The 19,698-nt window shown below is 41.0% G+C and overlaps 1 protein-coding gene across 1 annotated transcript; it reads right to left on the bottom strand.

Annotated features, from left to right (window-relative positions):
* Positions 1-5,280: 5,280 nt before the first annotated feature.
* On the bottom strand, positions 5,281-19,687 carry CMPK1 (cytidine/uridine monophosphate kinase 1). The gene is made up of 6 exons (XM_062623044.1): positions 19,390-19,687; positions 11,035-11,181; positions 9,999-10,151; positions 8,278-8,354; positions 8,100-8,196; positions 5,281-7,657 (listed from the first exon to the last, which is right to left on the bottom strand). Exons 1-6 carry the CDS (start codon positions 19,462-19,464, stop codon positions 7,616-7,618), a joined length of 591 nt encoding a protein of 196 aa, XP_062479028.1. The 5' UTR covers positions 19,465-19,687; the 3' UTR covers positions 5,281-7,615.
* Positions 19,688-19,698: the final 11 nt, after the last annotated feature.

The following is a 19,698-nucleotide window of genomic DNA, read 5'->3' as shown; positions in this document are numbered from 1 at the left end:
CTTCTCTATGGGTGCCCTAAAATACTGCACTGATGAATTTCCCTGAAGAAATACCTCCTCTCAATACTTTGGACAACAGAACTCGTTTAACACCCTGACCTAAACACCTAGAATAACTCTGGGGGTAAATGACTCTTGATTCATTGAACTGATGTGGTGAATACTCCTAAGTCTGTCCTTCCCAAGGCACCTTGTCCTGTTAACAGCACTGAGTTAGGGTCTAGCTGGGTCAAATATGAGTAGCTGCTCTTTGCAAGCAAAGGCTATTTCTCCAACCATGGGATTGGAGGTGGGATGCCAACCCCCTCCTGCTTCTTCCCATTCCCCTACTACGAAGTCATCTTGGGAAGCATGGGGCTGTCATTGCTGAAGGATGTCCAGATAGTATCTGCGCAGCTGTGGCTGAAGGAGTAAACTAAGTCCATACTTTTCCATCAGAGTCCTTTGGAAGGAATAATAGGATGGTAGGGCAATTAGGAGATTTTGTCAGAGACCGTCAATCAACAGACAAAGCAATATAGGTTTTGACTGTGTAGCTACAGTGGTTTCCCTCTAAAATTCCTGTGGAAGGGAATCGGGTGTTTACCCCTCATCTTTTCCCAGCAGCTTTGCTTTTAGTGCTCCCTCTGCTAGCACAGGACAGATCTCACTTCTGAGGCGCTCTGAGATGGAATGCTTCTCTGCTGTGGTGCCAGGTATGTGAGTCTTTTGCTAATGGAAAGTTTTCACCCAAGCCAATCTCAGTTGCCTAGTTGGTCCAGGATGGGACTGACAAACCCATCATGACTGTAGTGGCACAGAACAGCCACAATAGTAAGTCAGTTGGCTCCATCTAGTTGTTCTCATTAGATGCAATTAAATAAACTGACAAAAAAGCACTATGTTGCCAAGTCGCCAATACAGCAGATATTAGTGCAAGAAAAAAAAAAGTCCCAAAATATCTTTTTCTTTAAGAGGAATTTTATTTTTTTAAGTTACACCATTAAAAAAAAAATGCAGACTTTTAAAGTAAAAACGAGGTTTTTCAATGTGTGGGAACTAGCGTGCAGCCTATGAATGGCATTTCCAAGCGGCACCCTCTTCTCTGCGAGCCTTGCACCCCTCCTTGTGGTAGATGGAAGCAATTGACGTGTGCGCAAACCCTCGCCCTGCAGGGCTTCGGCTTCCAAGAAGAGCCCGTCTAAACGCCCAAGACACGCTTTTAGCTCTGGCACTGAGCATCGTCTCTGTCAGGTCGTGAACGTCTCCCAGCCAGAGATATAAACAACTTCACCCTCTCACTTCAAGTCAACTGTAAGCACGAGTTTCAAACATAATTAAACTGGAGGGTGTAGACGTGTGTGACACATTGGAACCGTTACCCTACCCAATGTTAATGTTTGTTTAAAGGTTACTTTTGGATGAAAGCTGGTTAGAGAATAAATAACAGATGCTGGAGGCATCCATTATGTATTTTTGCAATTAGCAGAAAATCCTGGTACTTTTCTTAAAGAACATACATAATTTTGTGGGATGTTTATTGCTGGAAGCAATCTGCTCTCGCTGGCAAGAACAGCATCCAAGAGCCCAGGGAAGCTCCACAAGAAGTCACACATGGTAATCCAAATGCAATGCTTGCTTCAGGAACAGCACTTACAATCCTGAGCTCTCTGTCACAAGGAAGTGGTCAAATGCACTTTCTTTCCGCAGAAAATTTTAAATTAGAAAGAACATGGTAAAACTATCCCTGTTCCTATTTTCCACGGACATTTTGATTATCCAACAAAAATGTGGCTCCGGATTATACTTTCATTTGAAAAATGCATCCAGGATGTTTGATGCCATTGTTGCCTGGTGTGCCCAAGGGCTTCTCCCAAGATCCAGCTACCATCTCCCTTCTTGGAACAGGGAGATGCTACGATACCTTGGGAAATCTTGCCCATGCAAGATGCATGGCCTGGAAAGGAAAATGGAAGTAAGGAAACCGCTACAGCTCTCAGAGAGCATCTCCCTCACAGAAGTTCATGTATGTGGAATATGAGGTGGGGCAGCAGCTTGAGATTGTGCCAGTCCTTCCCCTGAAACAAAGGCACTAATCATTTCCATCATAGCCAAAAGAAACTGGAGGAGGTATTCATACAAGGACAGAGGTATGCGGATTAGAACATAACATGGACCTCAAGGTACTTTTTGACCACATCTGTGGAGTCCAGAGGGTTCTGGTTTAAGAAGAAAACAGTAGTAACATCCTAAACAGCAATCCAAAGAGATAGCTCCATGCTCAGGTTGGAAAGAGGACCAGCCCATGTTACATCATCCAAATACCTTCCTTGACAAATCCTGACAGCCCTTGAAGACCTCCATGATAGATTAAGCTTCACTCCTAAGACTTGATCCAATTGAGAATCTATCCTAAAATCTCTTTCCACACCACATGGCACTAAAATTCACGCTGAGCACAAAAGTTGTACAAGATACTAGTCCCACGTCCCATCCACGTACCATTACACATACCACGTGTGGTATCGCACAGCAATCTTTGCCATTTCTTACACAAAGAAACTGCATTGTGCTAAAAAGCCCTCCAGAATAAAGCAGATAATATCTTTTGGGATGGCGCCTTGTATTTTCCTTGTCTCACTGCAGCAGCTATTACAAGAAACTAACCCAAACCCTCCTATTTGTAAATTAGGCAGAAAAAGCACAACTCAAACTGGTATTTGGTTTAGGACTGAATGGTTTGCAGTGCTTAAGACACATTTCAGACAAAAGCAAGCTTTCTGCCAAGCACTTGAGGGAAAAGAGAAAATTTCTGCTTTGCTGTTTGAATGTAGTTATAAACCAGGGTGACAAAACAGCCTGGCATTGCTGCCTGCAGAGAAATACACTGTGCATCTTGTCCTTCGCAAGCACAGCCCAATTTGTCTTCGTCCCGCCCAGTTTACCTTCTGAGCGCTTTATCCTAAAGACAAATTCCTGTCTACACATTCCCTGGAATTCAAGGTGGCAGAGTCAATGCAGGGAGACAGGCAACTTCCAGGCAAGGGAATGCTTTCACATGAATTTCTATACAGCATAATCATGAAATAGCGAGACTAAATGTCTCATATCGCTGCTGTGAGGAACAGATATGTATCTAAAGCTGAAGCTTGACCAGTGAAGCAGAACTGACTGAGCTTCTTTAAGCGTCTTTCCTCCCATCCTCAATCATCTCACTTTCATCCATTGAAGCGTAACAGGTCAGTGCTAGTCTAACATCCAGTGCTCGAGTTTGCTCATGCGACTGCTGCTAAGCACTGTGCTGAAGCAAGACAGACACAGCTGATCTCACTCCGGGGAGAAAGAGCAGAGGTACTACACTGAGACTTTCTTGGGGGGGGGAAGGAAGGAAAAAGCACAATGTGCTTTACATCAGTTTCATAACAAATTATGTACTAAGCTCATTGGCAGAAATAGGTTCTGATTGCTCCAGTTAAAGGTATTTAAAGATTTTGTTTCTTTTGCAAGACACAGACTGTTACAAGCACCCCCTTCCCCATCCCAGAGTATCTGGCAACTCAGGTAAGGAAAAGACATTAAAAGGCAGAAAGCAAAGAGCATCAGCTGAGCAGATTAGAAGACTCAATAAAGGTGCCTATTGTTACCAACAGAAATACTCTACAGACCACAGGCTGAAACCCACCATCTTAAACTAAGCAATCCATGAAAAGTAGCCGAGAGCTGCAAGATTAAATTCCTCTATACCCCCGTATCTCTACTGGAAGATTTATGAGGGTCTGCAGATCAAAAAAGCGTAAGAACTGTTGCTATATGAAACCAATGTTCTTAGTATTTTTGCTGCTATCTCCTTTGTTACCTGATCAAGTGAATCTTCTTTGCGAGTCTTGCAGTTTTCATTATTAGCTGTTAACCCCATGATCTTCGGACTGTGGCAAGCACCCAGCCCAGTCTCCAAGTCCTTCTGTGTTGTGCCTTGAAGAAATAACCTGATTGAGCCAAGGGACCAAGTGCTAGACTCTGAGCAAGCGGCCAGGTGGGCAGTCACACACCATAGCTTTCAGAGACATCTGTATCGCAGCAGGGACCAAACTGGTACTGAACTTCAAACTAAGCAGAAAAGTAATCCCCTAAGATGCAACTTTCCTAAATGCTGGCAGCTAAGAACTGCCAACCAGTAACGATAGTTGGCAGCTCCAGTCTGAACTGAGGGCTTTTTCCATTTAACTCACCCATTCTCCCCAGTTCAGCTGGGGCAGCAGCACACAGATGTCCCCACTGTTGCAAGACACAGCATTTTCCACAAGACTTTGGAACTCCCTTGTGAACCATCTCTCCTTATTAAGGAGCAATGCTCCTAGTGGGGAATATCTTGCATTGAGGCAGTCCTCAAGTGCATGTTTATGGTCTTCTCCGCCTGCCCTTAGACCATCAAATTGGCACCTTTGGGGCAGGGATTTTCCATTCAAGTTTCCCACTTGCAGGAGCGGGAAGTTTGCTTTTGAGGCCAGCTCCCAGAGCCTTGACCCTGTTAGTCAGTCCCTGAGGAGACACTGCAACCTCAGGGTGAGGTTTCAGCATAACAGTTTGGTTTATGTAGTTTTAGCAGCAGAAAGATACCTCCAACTGCCCTGCTTTTCCCACCCCTTTCACGGCCAGCTGGGCAAATCTTTCCAGGTAACGTTTCAAGTTCAACGTGTTGTTTAGTAGAAACCTACACATGAATAAACAACCCATTTAGTGACAAACTTTAACACAAAATGTGAAGGCTTATTTTAAAATAAGCCTGGCAACCTCTCAGTTTCCCTTACAAAGAACATTATGCTGTGCTAATCTCCTTTAAGGGCACAGTCTTGAGTACAGCACGTAGGCATGTGCTGCAAAGCAGCAGAATGGCTTTCAGGAAATCAGCTGGTGATTGAGCAAGGAAGCGTAAGAAATCAAGACCAAAAAACATCTCCAACAGCAGCTGTGCAATAGGTTTGTGTTTCCTAGCCTGCTTCAAGACACCCTTTTCTTTTATAGATGTGCCAAATGAATTATTACTGTACAACTATACAATTCATTTGATAAACCTATATGATCAAGAAAAGGTACCAGTTCCTCAGGCATTTGCTTGATCTTATCCCGTGCCTAACAGGGTCTTCAGTTTTGATAGTGAAAACTGAACTTTTATAAACCTACCTGTGCATATGCAGCCATGAAAAGTATCTAACACTAATAAATACCCACTTTACATACATATATATATATATATATGAAAAATATCCCTCGTGACAGGTAACTGTAAGTCAAGCACTCGTCTGAAGCCACAGAACAAAGTTTATTGGGTTTCCTCAAATTCTTTGTACAGTTTTGCTGCTAAACAGACACAACACGTTGGCATATTGCCTTTAATCTTTATTTCAATCGGAAGACCAACTTGACAGAATTGGTAACACATTTAATGGCATTTTCAATAAATAAAATGACAAAAAAAAAATCTAGTCTTTGCACAGACACATTACAATCCACTCCAAATATTGCCAAAACCATTGGGTTTTTCCTAAAAACTTGCTCCAAAGGGTTTTTTCCCCCCCTTTGTTTCAGCACTTAAATAAACAGAAAAGTATATGATGAGAGAAAACAGATACTCTACTCTGAACAGAACTTGTAAAAACCAGTAACTTGGAAACAAAAGATAATTAAATCTCTCTTATTAGATTAAAGAATCCTGTTTGAAGTCTTCTGGGGAAAAACCCTGATTCTAACCTTTGTATCACAACATGCAGTTTCGCTAGATCCTACCCTATGTCAGCATACTTATATGGTAGGAATTAAATTCCATGATTTCTTGGTTTTTTTTAAGGGGAAATTCATAAAGCGAAAGCTTTATCCTCCCACACTCACAAAAGTAGTCATGGTCCATATATTCTGCAGTAGTAAACAGTTATTTGTGCTCAGTCCATTGTTTGAACTCCTACCATACTGGGAAGGATGCCGCAGTTTACCCTTTGTTTCTGTACCCATCTCTTCCCCAGTCCAGCAGCCTCAAGAACCTCACCGAGATGAGAATTCATGCAAGTGCAAATCTGCCTGCACAGATCAGATTGCAGGATGAGGACCACCACGTCTGATTCTAATTAGAAGCTAGGCTTAATTTAAAGCTCTTCCTAAGCACAGAGAAAGTCATCAGTAAGGAAAAGCTGAACCCCAAGTTCTCCAAATTGTGATTCCCTGTAATTTATAACATCCATTAGTGTATCACAAACCAATTACAGTGTCAGTTAACATAAAAAGAACCACTCTATCACTAGAGTTATTTAAAACACTCATCTTCAAGCCTCTGGAGCCTTCTTCAGTGAAAGCTTAGGGCATGCAAGGAATGCATGGCTGGGCCCCCGCAGACCTATGCATACTATACAGGGGAGAGAAAAGGTTACTTTAAACAAAAGGCAGAATTACATCACATCTGTGCAAACATTTAAACCAGTTTGTTTCAACGACTTATCTGCTTATCCCAACTATACCTACTGACCATACTTGGCTAATTCAAGAGAACACGATGAAGCAAGACCCCATTTATTTAAGGGAAAGGAACATTTTCTGCAGGTATCTTCCCTTCCGCTGACTACATCATAACAGAAGTGCAATAATTTATAATCTTTCCAAACAAACAGCTATTAAAATTATACAATTTTAGGGGAAAAAATTCACTAGTTTAACCATAAAAATATTTCCCCAGGTAACAAACCTTAAAGCATTCAGTAACACAGTATTTCAATAATAATAATACAGAAAATCCTTTCCACTTGTTACAAAAGAAAGAACTGTTAGAAGATTCTGCTTATTGTACATTATTTAAGAGTTTTGCTGCCTTCTGAAGACCATGCTGTAATTAAGAACATAACTGTAATTTCAAATCAGTACAGAAATACTGACCTGACTTAGAAACTATATTCTTAACTTTCTGCTAATGAAGACAAAGTACAGCCCAGGGCCATGTCATCCATGTACTCAGGAACTTAAAAGACAGTTTACATCCAGAGTCATAAGAAAGCACCACTTTCCATAAAGTACTTTGTATGTCTATTGCTGAATGGCATATTAAGTAATTTTGTGAGAACTGCTAAGACAGATTCTCATACTAACTGTAGCTTGACCTACAGAATTCAGGTTTGGGTATAACAGGGAACTTTGTGATGAAATTACACTCTGAAAAAAATACCTGCTAAATTTGGTCCAAGCATCCAAAAAACAAACAAGGGCACAGTTCTCTTGTTACTTAATGCTGCTGTTTGGCTGATCCTTAAAATAAATAAATAGGTGTATGGCAATAAGGAATAAGGGCTGCCCATGACGGGCACAGAACTGTGACAATACGTAGTCTCTTCAGAGAGATGTTTTAACTGTGGTTTTACTGTGTGAGTAACTAAACCTGTACTAATGGAGAACCCTGAAATTTATATACTATAGCCACAAGAAACGATTTCCTATTTAAAAAACATTTGTAATTAACTGCTTTTCCAATCATCAGTAGATATGTGGAAAACAATTAAAAATAAAAGAATCTTTTAAAACAATTACAAAGAGTGGACTGCAGTAGCAGCTATTCAAGCAAGATTCAAGCACAAGTTGAAATGAACTTCCAAGCTGGGAATTAGCCTTCTTTGTCAAAAATTTGTACAACTTTTTCAAAAACCTAAAAAGAGAAGGAGGAACATTAATTTTCTCACGTGCCAATTAAACAGTTACTTCAAGTTAAACCAGTGCACACAATAATTGGGACTACTTTTAAAAATATATAGGTTTGTCTTAGAACATTCACAGTAATTCTTAGTGAATTAATAGTGAAATTAGCATCGGTTCTGAGAAACTGAGACTGAAGAGCAATACTACTTCAGAATAGCAAAAGCTCATGGAAGCGAAAAAGATAAGACATTGTCAAACACAGAAAGTGTGTTTAGTCCAGCTCATGTTCAAGCAGAACTAATTGATCTCTTAAGGTTATTCACATTTTAATCAGTTCTTCAAGAGTCAAAATTAAGAGTTCCACAACCTCCCTCAGTAACACCCATCAGAAGAATGCCAAAAATACACACCCTGCCACTGCCATCCCCATGCTTTCTGGATTTTGTACTTACTTCATCAACAGATTTAGAGGCATCCACTTTTCTGACTTTTCCCATTCTCTCATACAAATCTATTATAGGCTTAGTAGACTGCAGATATGTATGAATTCTAGGAGAAAGCACAGGGGAAAAAAAGCATTACACAGTAAAACGTAAACAGAAGGGAATGGAAAAGTTTTGAAGATAGTACCTCTTTTCCAGACTCTCCCGATTATCATCACTCCTACCACTGCTCTTGCCTCTTTCAAGACAGCGGCCAATACATATCTATAAAAGACATCAAAAGGATTATCACAACCAGGAACACAAGGTGCAATCTTGAAAGCAGGAGTAAAACAAATCCTGAAAAATCCAAATAGGCCTGACACACAAAATACTGCCCAGATCTGGTGGATGTAACCACAGTTCACATGGAATGTTAAGATTCTTACATAGAAAAAGGAAGGCTTTACACTTCATCATTATTAAAATGGGGACTCTTAAGATAGGATTGAGATCAGTGGAAGTAAAAACAACATCAAACTCAGTGGTTTGACTGGGTCTCCAATTTGAGACATTTGAAGGAGAAAATCACCTGACTCTCAAGGACGTGTTCAGGCTTTCTGAAAAGCAGAAAGTCAAATTAGACTACTAATACATGCCTGCACTGAAAGAAAGTCACTGTATATTCCCTCAACAATTTCATAAAGCTATACACTAAATTACTATAAGTTAAAATATTCTTACTTGACACTGCTACAACGAAGACTTCAAACTCAAAGTAAAAACTGAAGAACTAACCAGAGTTAAAACCTGCTCAATGAACATTTTGAAGTTTTGAAACTTAAAGTTAAGTAAGGAACAGACACATGTACACTTCATGAACACATTTATCAAACTCATGCACGAGCACAATGGTTAAAAATTAGTGTTTCCTATAAAGTACACCCACAGTAAAAAACATTCAGATCACATAAGCATTGTTGTCTATTATTACATCTAGTAAAAAAGTTAGAACCCCCAAATTAATACTCCACCAAGTGAAAAAGGTCATTTAATCTTGCTTAAGATTTTAAATAGAAAAAAATAACCCTTGACTTGTTCAGATTAAAAAAGAACTGTGATTAAGCAAAAAAAAAGTAACAAAATTTCTCAGGAAACTGAGGAAAAGGGTAAAAGGAAGAAAGCTTAAGGTGCTGGGATTCGCATATCAGTTTTTATGTCTCAAAGGCACTGACATGTTAAAAAGACAGCATACCATGGCACTTGTTAAATGAATATAATGTATCACTGTCAAAATGTCCTTGTAATCTAATGACTTGCTGAACAACATGTTGATTACTGGCTATCCTATAGCACAGCTCACAACTGAAAATGAAGTCAACTCCTACCAGCACACTAGAATTAAAGCAGGCCTTGCTAGCAAGTTAATTTCAGACTAACCAGTTACTAAGAATAAACAGTGTAATGCTTTCTGAAAATTAACCAAGTAATTTTGTAACATATTTAAAGATTTTATAGATTTTCCTTAAGAATGCAACTGCCTGAAGAGCTTCAATATAATTTATTAGCTCATGCTCCATCCCTGGCAGTGCTCAAGACCAGGTTGGACGAGGCCTTGGGTGATATGGTTTAGTGTGAGGTGTCCCTGCCCATGGCAGGGGGGCTGGAACTGGATGATCTTAAGGTCCTTTCCAACCCTAACTATTCTATGATTCTATGATTATACCAGGCACAATGAGCTGCCATTTCAAAACCATAGCTTTTCATCTGCAAAAACAAGTTGCCAAAAAAAAAAATCCTCAAAACTCACATACCAAGTTTCCCTTCTACTCTTACGCTTGTCCATTCACTACCTGACAGCTTTCTTGCTCTTGAATGATTCCAACAATATAGCAAGAAAGGAAGTTACAGAATAACACACTTCATTACCTCATTGTCACAATCAAAAAAGAGAACAAAAGAAACATCTGCCTTTCCATCCATAGTCTTATTCCAGCCTTGAAGATTATCTTCATTCCTGGGAAATCCATCAATTAAGAACTTGTTCTTCTGGGAATTGGCAGCCATTGTTTGATCCATGGCCTGATAAAAGAGAATCCAATTCATGATGTCCTGCACATACAACCATTAATCTAATTATTAAATTACCCCCAGAATGTTGGCATGGTGAATTGAGCAGCATTTATTTTAGGATTATTGCAGAATTACAAAATGTATTTTTGTTTCACCTTCAAGACATGATTAATTCACCTACACACCAATATTGCTTTCTTTCAAACTTAATTCACTGTTTGATAAAGCTCAATCTCGTAACACCCAACCCCAGTTTTAAAGGCAATTTTCTACAAGATACTGGAAAGTACTGTTACACAGTAAGATGCCAAAACACCCTTGATCTAAACTTAATTTTAATAGGAAAACTACAGATAAATTTAATGCCATGAGCAACAGAAGCCTTTTCTGTCTTCAAGAAGATCCTCTGGTTGTTTTCTTGGACATGTAATAAGGATAAGGCTGGAGTTATTCCTGACACAGGAATACTAGGAGGTGCTCTCCCTCCACCTGGCCATCACTTTTGATAAAACTTACAGAAACGTAGTGCCTTTAAGGCCTCCACTCTCAAGTCAAATACAACTGAGCTGACCAAGAGGTGTACAAGCTAGTTAAGGGAAATGAAAAACGCATAGTCTCACCAATTTCCCTAGAGCTACTAAAGTAATAAAGTTAAATTAAAATTACCCATTCTCACAGATCCCCAGCTATCAGAAGCCATCACCTACTGCCCTCCAACCAGTCAGAAAGAAACATGAGTAACTGCTAAGAAAAGCCCAGTACATGATGTGCACCTATGTGTCTGCCATTTCATATTACTCACACAGAGGAAACACAATTCTTCTAGAACGCAGCCACTGCTTTGTTGCTTAGTCTGCACGAGTGAATCAGTAGGAAATAGCTCTTTCCTTACCCTCTTGATTAAGCTGATTGTTATTTCAACTGGTACAATTTCCCCCTCCTTAATGTAGTTCTCAATGAGTTCTCCATACTGTGAGCCTGGCCTTTTTCGTTCATCCCGAAGGAGGTCACCAGCAGAAAGGTGCGTGTAGCCGTATTTCTGAAACGTGCAAAACAAACAGGCATAGACTCCTTTGAATGAGTGCACGTGCAAAGTTAACATCAGTTGTCAGTGTCAGCCACATTTATCTTTGCATTACAACAGAAAAAAAAACACAGGGAATAGCATTCTGCTGGTGACACATCTACTCCATCCTTAAAGCGTAACCTGACAATACAGCATCCTCTGCATTCACAACAAGCACAGCAATAGAGAGATTCTTGGGGAAAATGCTCAGTGGGGCTTTGGTCAGGCATTTGTGGACTGTTTTCAAAGGTAATTTTGTCATGTTTGGAAATGAGACCCTGAAATGTTACATTGTGCAATTAAACATTTAACAATAACCAAATTAGATATAAGCTATACCCCATCCAAACAGTTTAACTACTTAAAAAAGGTGGTTATCAGTGACTGGGTCAAGCCTTGATTTACGAAGTGAAAAAGTTGAGATGGTGCTTTTACTTGCTACGTTTATACAATAGGTTTATAATTTTATCTAACTGCCTACTTAAAGAAAATACATGAGGCGATTCCAGGTCCTTTAGAGCTGAAGGAATGTTTCAAGCACAGTAATGGTCAGAAATCCTGTGGTAAATAACCACACTGGTGCCACCCTATGTCACAGCAGGTACAGTAAAGAGCAGAGAAATCGGGTCCAAATCCATTTGGTACCAGTATGCAGGAAAACAGCAAACATCATTAATCTTTCATTTCACCTCAAACTACATCTAGAGAAATGTTGCTAATACAAAATACCAATGAAAAGCATTTATTGCACTTGAATTTCTCAGGCATTTATCATTATAAATAGGCATCTTGTGAGAAATAAATTGCTATAAAGGAAATTTCAGAGCACAAATCAATCATTTTCTCAGCTCATTTAACACCACTAGAAAACTAACCAAGTATACCATGCTTCTTGAACCAAATTTAGTCCATAAGAACGAGCAATAAAGACATCTTCTTGGTGAATACCTAAGCTAGCTATACATCCAAACCAGAGTGCATCTATACATACTCATCCTAAAGTTTTAACACAAAACAAAGGGAGCTGCAAAAAGCTTCAGGGTTATCAGCCTGGCTGCAGCAACATCCAAAGCAAATTTCAAAAAGGTGCCTGAGCAGCATAGCAATGTGACTACACACTTTTTAAGGCTGCGAACTTGGGATTTAAAAACTTGGCTACTGGGCTAAGTACAACAGAAATATTACACAACCCACTAAGTGATGTTAAAAACATTTCAGTTGCTTTCCAATTTCACCCACAAAAGCGTGGAAAAGTCAGTTCTGCCACAGTCATAATTTCAGAAGGGATATAATTACCTAAATCCCCAAAACTCTACACAGCTGGCAAAAAAAAAGAGGAAGCAAGATTTTGCTCTAAATAACTGTGAAGAAAAAGCTCCACAGACATCCTCTGTAAGCTCACTGTACTCCTGCTTTAAAGTACATTGCATTTGGATATGCCTATTTAATTGCAAATCTAAATATTAACTATCAACTACAGAAGCCAAAACCAGAATAAATCTTCCTTATAAGCAAAAAAACCTTACTCTGCTGAACGCTAAATTAACATGTAGTCCTTGCTAAAGTTAAGGGAGGATGGTATTTTTAACATCAAGTTTCTACAAAGGAGAAAACAGGAGGAAAATATAATCCCTTCGGTTTTAGAGGATTACCAAACCATTTAACTTTCCTTGGCATTTCCCTTTCATGCATGAAAACAAAATTGAGTTAGACAAGTTTTGGAATTCTCTGTCTTCTACAACATCAACCTCAAATAGTTCTCAACGGCTGAACAGGAAAGTAAAAGATAGAAGTGTTTTAAAGTGCTGTTGTATAAATAGACTTGTTTTAGATAATAGTAAATTGTATTCTTGAGTAACTTTCAGACTGGATTAACCAGGCAGTAAGAAAAACAAACCTCTCCTTCAGGGGCAAAACATCTATTTGTTAACTGTACTGAGTCAAGAGCCAAAGAAAACATGTCGGTTTAAACAATGCAAACAAGCACAGAGAAAGGCTTGGCTGCTGCTCCACACACAGAAGGCTTCAGAGATGTGTTGCTTTCACTACTCTTGCCAGTTTTAACCAGTGCATACAGGACACAAAGTTTTATTTCATCTTAGGTGAGATAAACCCTCAGTAAGCATCCTAAATTGGAGAAAATCATCACATTCCCCAAGAGCTTGCTAAAGAGACTGTGATACAACTGCACAAAAACCAAGGCAAAACACTCTTGCCTCTTGCCAAGGTTTGCATTGTGCCAGCATGACTTCCCAGCAGTGCCAGGAACATCTTGATGCAATCCCCAGAACATGACTTGTTGCAACTGTTGCCTAATTCTTCTCCTCAGCAATCAGAAAGGGAGCAGAACTGTGGCTGCCAAACAATGAAAAAGCAGTTTCTCCAGGTCTTGAAGGAAGCATATATGGCAGATTCATAATGTCCGACTGAAAGGAAGACTTGAAATAGAAACTAGGTTAAATAAGATTTCTAAATACTTGAATGCCAAGCACCTAAAATCTGGATTTTTAGATTACAGAGAAGAAAAAAGAAAATACAGAATTAACTGTTATAAAACTTGTTTCAGCGATAATGTTTTCTGCTATGTTAGTGGACTGGCATGCTGTCCTATAAGAAAAAGATTAAAGCAGTAAGTTGCTATTACACAGTTCTCATGATTTTTAAAACTATTTTCATATTTGGAGAACCACAATTCAAAGTACAAATACAAAAATTAACTGTGAATGAAGAAAATAAAAATAAGATGTCTTCAGCACCACCGTAGACATCTTTCTTTTTCGCTTTCAAAAAGAAGAAAACCCCACAGTGATGCGGAACAGGCAAGCTCAAGTTCCCATCAATCCCACCGTGGAGGTGTCACTCATAACAGCACTTTGTAGTGCTGTGTAAGCAGAGCAAAATACTGCTTACTTGCTTGTCTCGCAGTGGCCTGATAAATTAGTGCCATTCAGGACACACTGGGACATGGCAAACTGTGTGATCCACATCTCCAAATTACAATCAGAGACTGCAGCCTTCCCGGAATGCCCTTTGCTCCCCTGTTCTAGAGCCACTTGTAGCTTTCTTCTGTCAGCCAGGATTTGCAACTTCCACTCTGCAGACAGAACATTCTTTGTTTTCAGTAAATAGAACAAACGGATGAATACAACTGAAAACACATGAGTCATATCTGTGTCACACTTGAATAAGGCAGAATCTGCCCTAGCAATCTTCTCAAGGCAGTAAAATCAGTGGTGTGCAGCAGCTGCTATGAGGACTCCTTACACAGCCAGCTTTTGAGGGGCAGAAGGTTTATTTCTGATTCAGCCCTGTGTGGTCCAGCAACATAACTCTCCACTAAACACACAGCTTGAGACTTCCTTAAGTGAGCAGAAGCCAAGAAACAGCAAGAGAAACACAAATTACTGCTTTGACCTTGACTCCTATCTTGGCTTATCACTGTTACTCTCAAACTGAAAGTTACAGGGCTTAAGATATAAACAAATCAAACTTTTACTGCCCTAGTTCTGACCTGTCATATCTTGGGCAACCTTAATAAACAACCAAAATCTGCTACATACATCATTAAAAAACTGGTTAAAATAAAAATAGAACCATGTAAAGCTTGCAGGCTTTTCTTTTTTTTTTCAACCTAAAAAGCTTTTGTCTGTCCTATAGCAATTAGCCCACAAAATTAAAACTCTGGGATATAAACTATAATGGAGAAATAGACCTTTTGTCTACTTATTCCAATTAAAAAAAAAAAAAGAAAAAAATATATTTTATTAGTTTGAAATATGTTCTTGCCTCTGGGGGAGGAAAACCAAACAAAAAGCCACATTAACAAAGCAAAACACACAAAGAAGATCCCACTGACTGCACCCCCAGGGAAGAGGGGGCAAACAGAGCACCCCAGTGCTCCAGGAACACTGAGCTCAATAAAAGGCACCCAGTATGCTTGGGAAAGTCCAAAATTCAATGCCCAGTGTTCTGCAAAATGGAAGCATACAGGGCTAAAACTTCAGGGGGCAGATTTAAATGATCACTCACCATGTTCTTAAAGAAGCTCCAACATTCAGAAAGACAAACATATTCTGAAAAACAACTATGGGAACTTAAGGCCAAGTAGAATACTAATACTTGGCACTCCTGAAAGATTTCAGAAGTTGAGTTTAAAGAAAACAATTTTTAAACCATTTTTATTTCAGAAGGCAGCTGAAGCTGCTTCTCTCAGTGGACTCCCAGAAGACAACACATGACAGCAAAATGTAAATCCACTGCTACTTTCAGCAGTGTTTCTGATACAATGAGTTCTTCTTTGCATTGTTTTCTTTACCCTAGGAAATCTCCTTATCATATACCCCAAAGCAACTTAACAGCTTATTCCATTTGGATTTTAACTTATGCTCTTATAAAAGGAGAAGGCTCAGCATCCCACCTTGTGGAATTAATTTGAGATTTAACCACAAACATACAGGATAGGCCTGTGGTAGAGGTGAATTAGTAGAGGTGAGTTATATTTTAGGTGCACAGAGAAGGATGTCTTGCATATCCGAAGTACTGACAGATCCCAAGAACCTTGCCAAAAGAAACCAACCAACAAACTAGAAGTGTAACTTGCATCTTGCTTGGAATAAAGACAACTTATTTAGTTATTATTCTTCCCACCAACCAAAGAGTTTTGCGTTTCAGGCAATGGTTGTAAGGATTTTAAATCTAAGTACATGAAAGCATATTGTGTGCAGATTTGAAGTATGCATTTTTCTCCTTGACTTTACCATATTATAAGCAAAGCTCAGAAGTCAGCAATAAAGCACACTCATTTTGTCCTACACACACATAATAATCTCACATTCACAGAAGATACAATGTGGAAAGCATGAAGGTTATTGCAAGAACCTGCTCCAATATTCTGCCTCACTCAACAGCTACACAACAGTCCCAGATGATAGCAAGCTCCACCTAACAGAGCTGTGGAAGGTTTCCGGAGTTAATCTGCAGAGCTAGAAGGGAAAGGATAAAAACTTAGGAGTGAATTCTGCTTCATCCCATCCTATATAGGAGGAACTGGCCCAGAGCAGCAGTTCTGCTGCATTTGCATTTCAGTGATAATTCTGTGAGTTTGTAGAATGTACATGAGTCTTTCCCCTGTATCAGAGAAACCCAGCCTAGTTCAGCTGTCTCCTCCAACCTTATCTGCAAAGATAAAGTAACCTAATCGCTTACCTGCTGTTCCCTTTCATACACTGTGTCAATACCCATTTCCGCTGGTTATTGCATTTTCTTCCCTCAAATAATTTCTCCATTTTGGTCCAAATTTGACATGAATACATGCCTTCTCTGGAATCAGGGACTCCAGCACACACATAATGAGTATAAGTAAGTTATATAGTTATATAAGTAGCATTTAAATACATATTTCACCTACAACATGTGATAGCCATCTCCCTTTACTGGGAATGTAAAGCACAGTCAGCAAAACAATTACAACACTTCTTTGAGGAATCATTCCCAGGCAGCATATAATACCTCCTCTACTGTACAAAACACAACTACCCTTGGTTTGTTAATCAAATAATTTAATGCTAAAATCATACAAGATCTCACCTCAGCAAAGTGAGACTTCTCTCACATGTGATGTGCTCTGTCCCAAATCTCCAGTATGAATAGTAACTGAGAAGTATTTATAGCTCATACTGACTTTCTGTTCAGGACAAACTTCAGATTTACAGCAAGATACTGGGTCAGATTCATTCCAAATGTAAACTAATATTATTCAGACCATTTACAACAAGGATGAATGAGGCTTATTATTAGCCAGCTACAGCCCCTTTCCTCTGTGGCAAGCTGCCAACAGGGTTTAAAATCCAAACAAAAATACACCTTCAACCCAAATGCAGCAATGACTGCATATAGGCTATTCGACTGCCTGCATCAGGGCTCTCTGGGGGGCTGTTGGGAGCCAGGCCAAGGATGCGTGCTTAAAAAAGGTGCTGCTCTGCAGTACCTCTGCTGCATTTCATCCCATTTCCCTGCTCATGTCCCCCTTTTAAAGTTTTCCAGCAGGCTTCAGCCCAACTCTCCCTTCAACTACCTCAGACCTTCTCTCCGTCAAAGTTTTGTCAGAGGTTCCTGTAGAAGTGTCCAAGTGAGCAGAAAGGCCATTCACTGCAGTCAGCAGGTCCGAGTGCTTTCTGCTGTCAGCCCACTGAGTTCAATAAACTTCTTCCCATACAGTGAACAGGATTAGCAGAATTAAAGCAAATTTACATTTATTAGTATTTGGACTTCCCTTTCTAGGCTTAGAAAAGAAAATAAACACAGTACTAGCAAAGTTAGCATTCTTCTTTCATTTTTAGCTGCAAATACAATTTCAGTAGCAATGACTCATTTGAACTCCTCCTAATAAAGTGGTCTTTATCCAATTATATTAGTCTATCAAGCCAAAGGCATTTATACTTCTACACACAGGCCAGCGGCCACACAAGGTACACTTCAGCCCTAAGGCTGTATTAACGGTTTGGTGAAAGCCATTAATGACAGCCTACAAGATTCCCCTACAGTTTAAGCTCATTTGTTTGCTATGTGCCAGGGGCAGAATTTGACCTTACTAAAAAGGCTTTATGAGTACTATGAACCTTTCATTCCTCAATCTAATTTAATGAATAAGCCAGTTTGAATGAGAGTCTATAATCTGAGGTTAAAATCCTTCAGGACCAAAGTCATAACAGCATTTCTCAGTCTGGACCAAATCCGCATATCCAATACCAAGGGCTGGGATATAATGGCAGCGTGGATAAACTGTAACAGCACTGCCAGGGCACCACCAAAATACAGAACACACGTTAACGTGCCTGCACCAGGAGCTCTAAGGTTCCCCCCCCAAGTAGTTAGCTTCAGGAACATGGGCACTGCTACCGTTCTTAGTCTTTTCTTTCAGTCCAGGTATGGATAAACTTCAATTCTACATGGCCTTCAACAAGAAAAATATATACAGCTGCTCAGAAAGGGAAGGAAAAAAAAATAATAAAAAGACAAGCTGTTTCAAATCCAACAGGCACACATGTTTGGAAGCATTCAGCCTTAACTACTTCCGTAATTATCCACCTCAATACGGTGCAATTATCCCTGTGTTTTGTGGCTTTTAAAAGGACTGTACTACACCACATAGCAGCCACCGTTCTCTCTTAGACAGTTGTTCTGTCTCAAAGGGGTGTAAAAATGTATTTGGAAAGCTGAAAATGTGAAAAATATAGCAATGTCTTCACAAGCTATACCGTAAGGGTTAGGCTTTTTGAAAGAGAGAACAGGATTAACCATCTGTGGGTCAGAACATCCTCTGCTCTCTACCATATAACAAAATTTTAGTTCTATTTGTAACATTTTACTTTCACATCTCACAGAGATGGCATCAGGTCAGAAAGCCAACACCCTGCAACGTCTACTGTATGTTTATGAGACAGGCTTCTGAAGACACGGACCTTGATCCTGCACATTTGAAGTCAACGTATTCCCAAGTACTGTAAGCCACCTCCACTCCCAGGCCACAAAACAAGCAGCCTAAGGCATGTGGGTGGCAGCCCCGCAGTCACCTACGTGGCCACGCAGATGTGCACAGAGCCACCCAGTTGGGCTGGGCTGCATGACAGGCTGGACAACGTGTCACCACCCAGGAAAGCAGGAACTTCTTGAGGGCTGCAGTCCTGATCCTCCACCAAGGCCCAATGTATGACCGGTGCTCCCAAACAAAACACTGCCGCTAACCCTAAGCGGGTGTTCTACCGCCCAGGGGGGATGCCAGAAAAGGTAGACCCACCGGTGGAGTGGGATCCCTGGAGCTGAGGGAAGGCAGAAGAAGAAAAAAGGCCGACAGGGGTTGAAAGGGAATGGAGCCGATGGAGAGGCTGCTGCCTCTGCTGCTTCACCAGTTAAAGGGGGGATGCGGATCATCCATGCGCCCTCCAAGAGGCGGATCAGGGTTAGACAAGAGCCCAGGCCGCAAGGCTGATGCGGGGCTCGCCGCCGGACACGCTCCCCCAGCGATCACCCCAAGGAGAAGTGCGGACCCCCATGGGGGCCTACAACCCCCAGCGTGCCCAGCGGCCGCGCCCGCACAACCTCCCGCCGCCGGAGCCCCGCGGCACGCTGGGACGCGTAGTCTACTCTCCCCCCACATCCCTAACCCCGGTGCGCTGCCCTCACCTCCACGATGCGAGCGCACTGCGTCCCCTTGCCCGCCCCGGGCCCGCCGAGGACGAAGACGACGACGGGCTTCATGAGGAGAAGGAGGCGGCGGCGGAGCAGCAACAGGACAGCGGCGGCGGGGCGGCGGCCGGGAGGCGGCCGTGGAGGGGGCGGCGAGCGGCGAGCACCGTGGCCAGGACTGAGACCGGCAGAAGGACCGAGCCAGAGCCGCCGCAGCGCACCCGCTGCTGAGCTGTCCCCGCCGATGGGAAAGTGCTTCCGGGTCCCCGGCGGGGCGGGGCGGGGCCGGCACGTGCGCACGGGGCC

Source organism: Pezoporus occidentalis, unplaced genomic scaffold (assembly GCF_034315485.1).
Source record: "Pezoporus occidentalis ecotype Australia unplaced genomic scaffold, CSIRO_AGI_Poc_V1 ctg25, whole genome shotgun sequence".
Classification (NCBI taxonomy): domain Eukaryota; kingdom Metazoa; phylum Chordata; class Aves; order Psittaciformes; family Psittacidae; genus Pezoporus; species Pezoporus occidentalis.
This window is presented reverse-complemented; position numbering and strand designations above follow the sequence as displayed.

Excerpts from the sequence above, each read along its gene's own strand:
- CMPK1 (XM_062623044.1), bottom strand. The coding sequence starts at position 19,464 with ATGAAGCCCGTCGTCGTCTTCGTCCTCGGCGGGCCCGGGGCGGGCAAG. Across the intron at positions 11,182-19,389 it reads AGTGCGCTCGCATCGTGGAG|AAATACGGCTACACGCACCT; the intron begins GTGAGGGCAGCG and ends TGCACGTTTCAG. Across the intron at positions 7,658-8,099 it reads CCTCTAAATCTGTTGATGAA|GTTTTTGAAAAAGTTGTACA; the intron begins GTAAGTACAAAA and ends TTCTCTTTTTAG.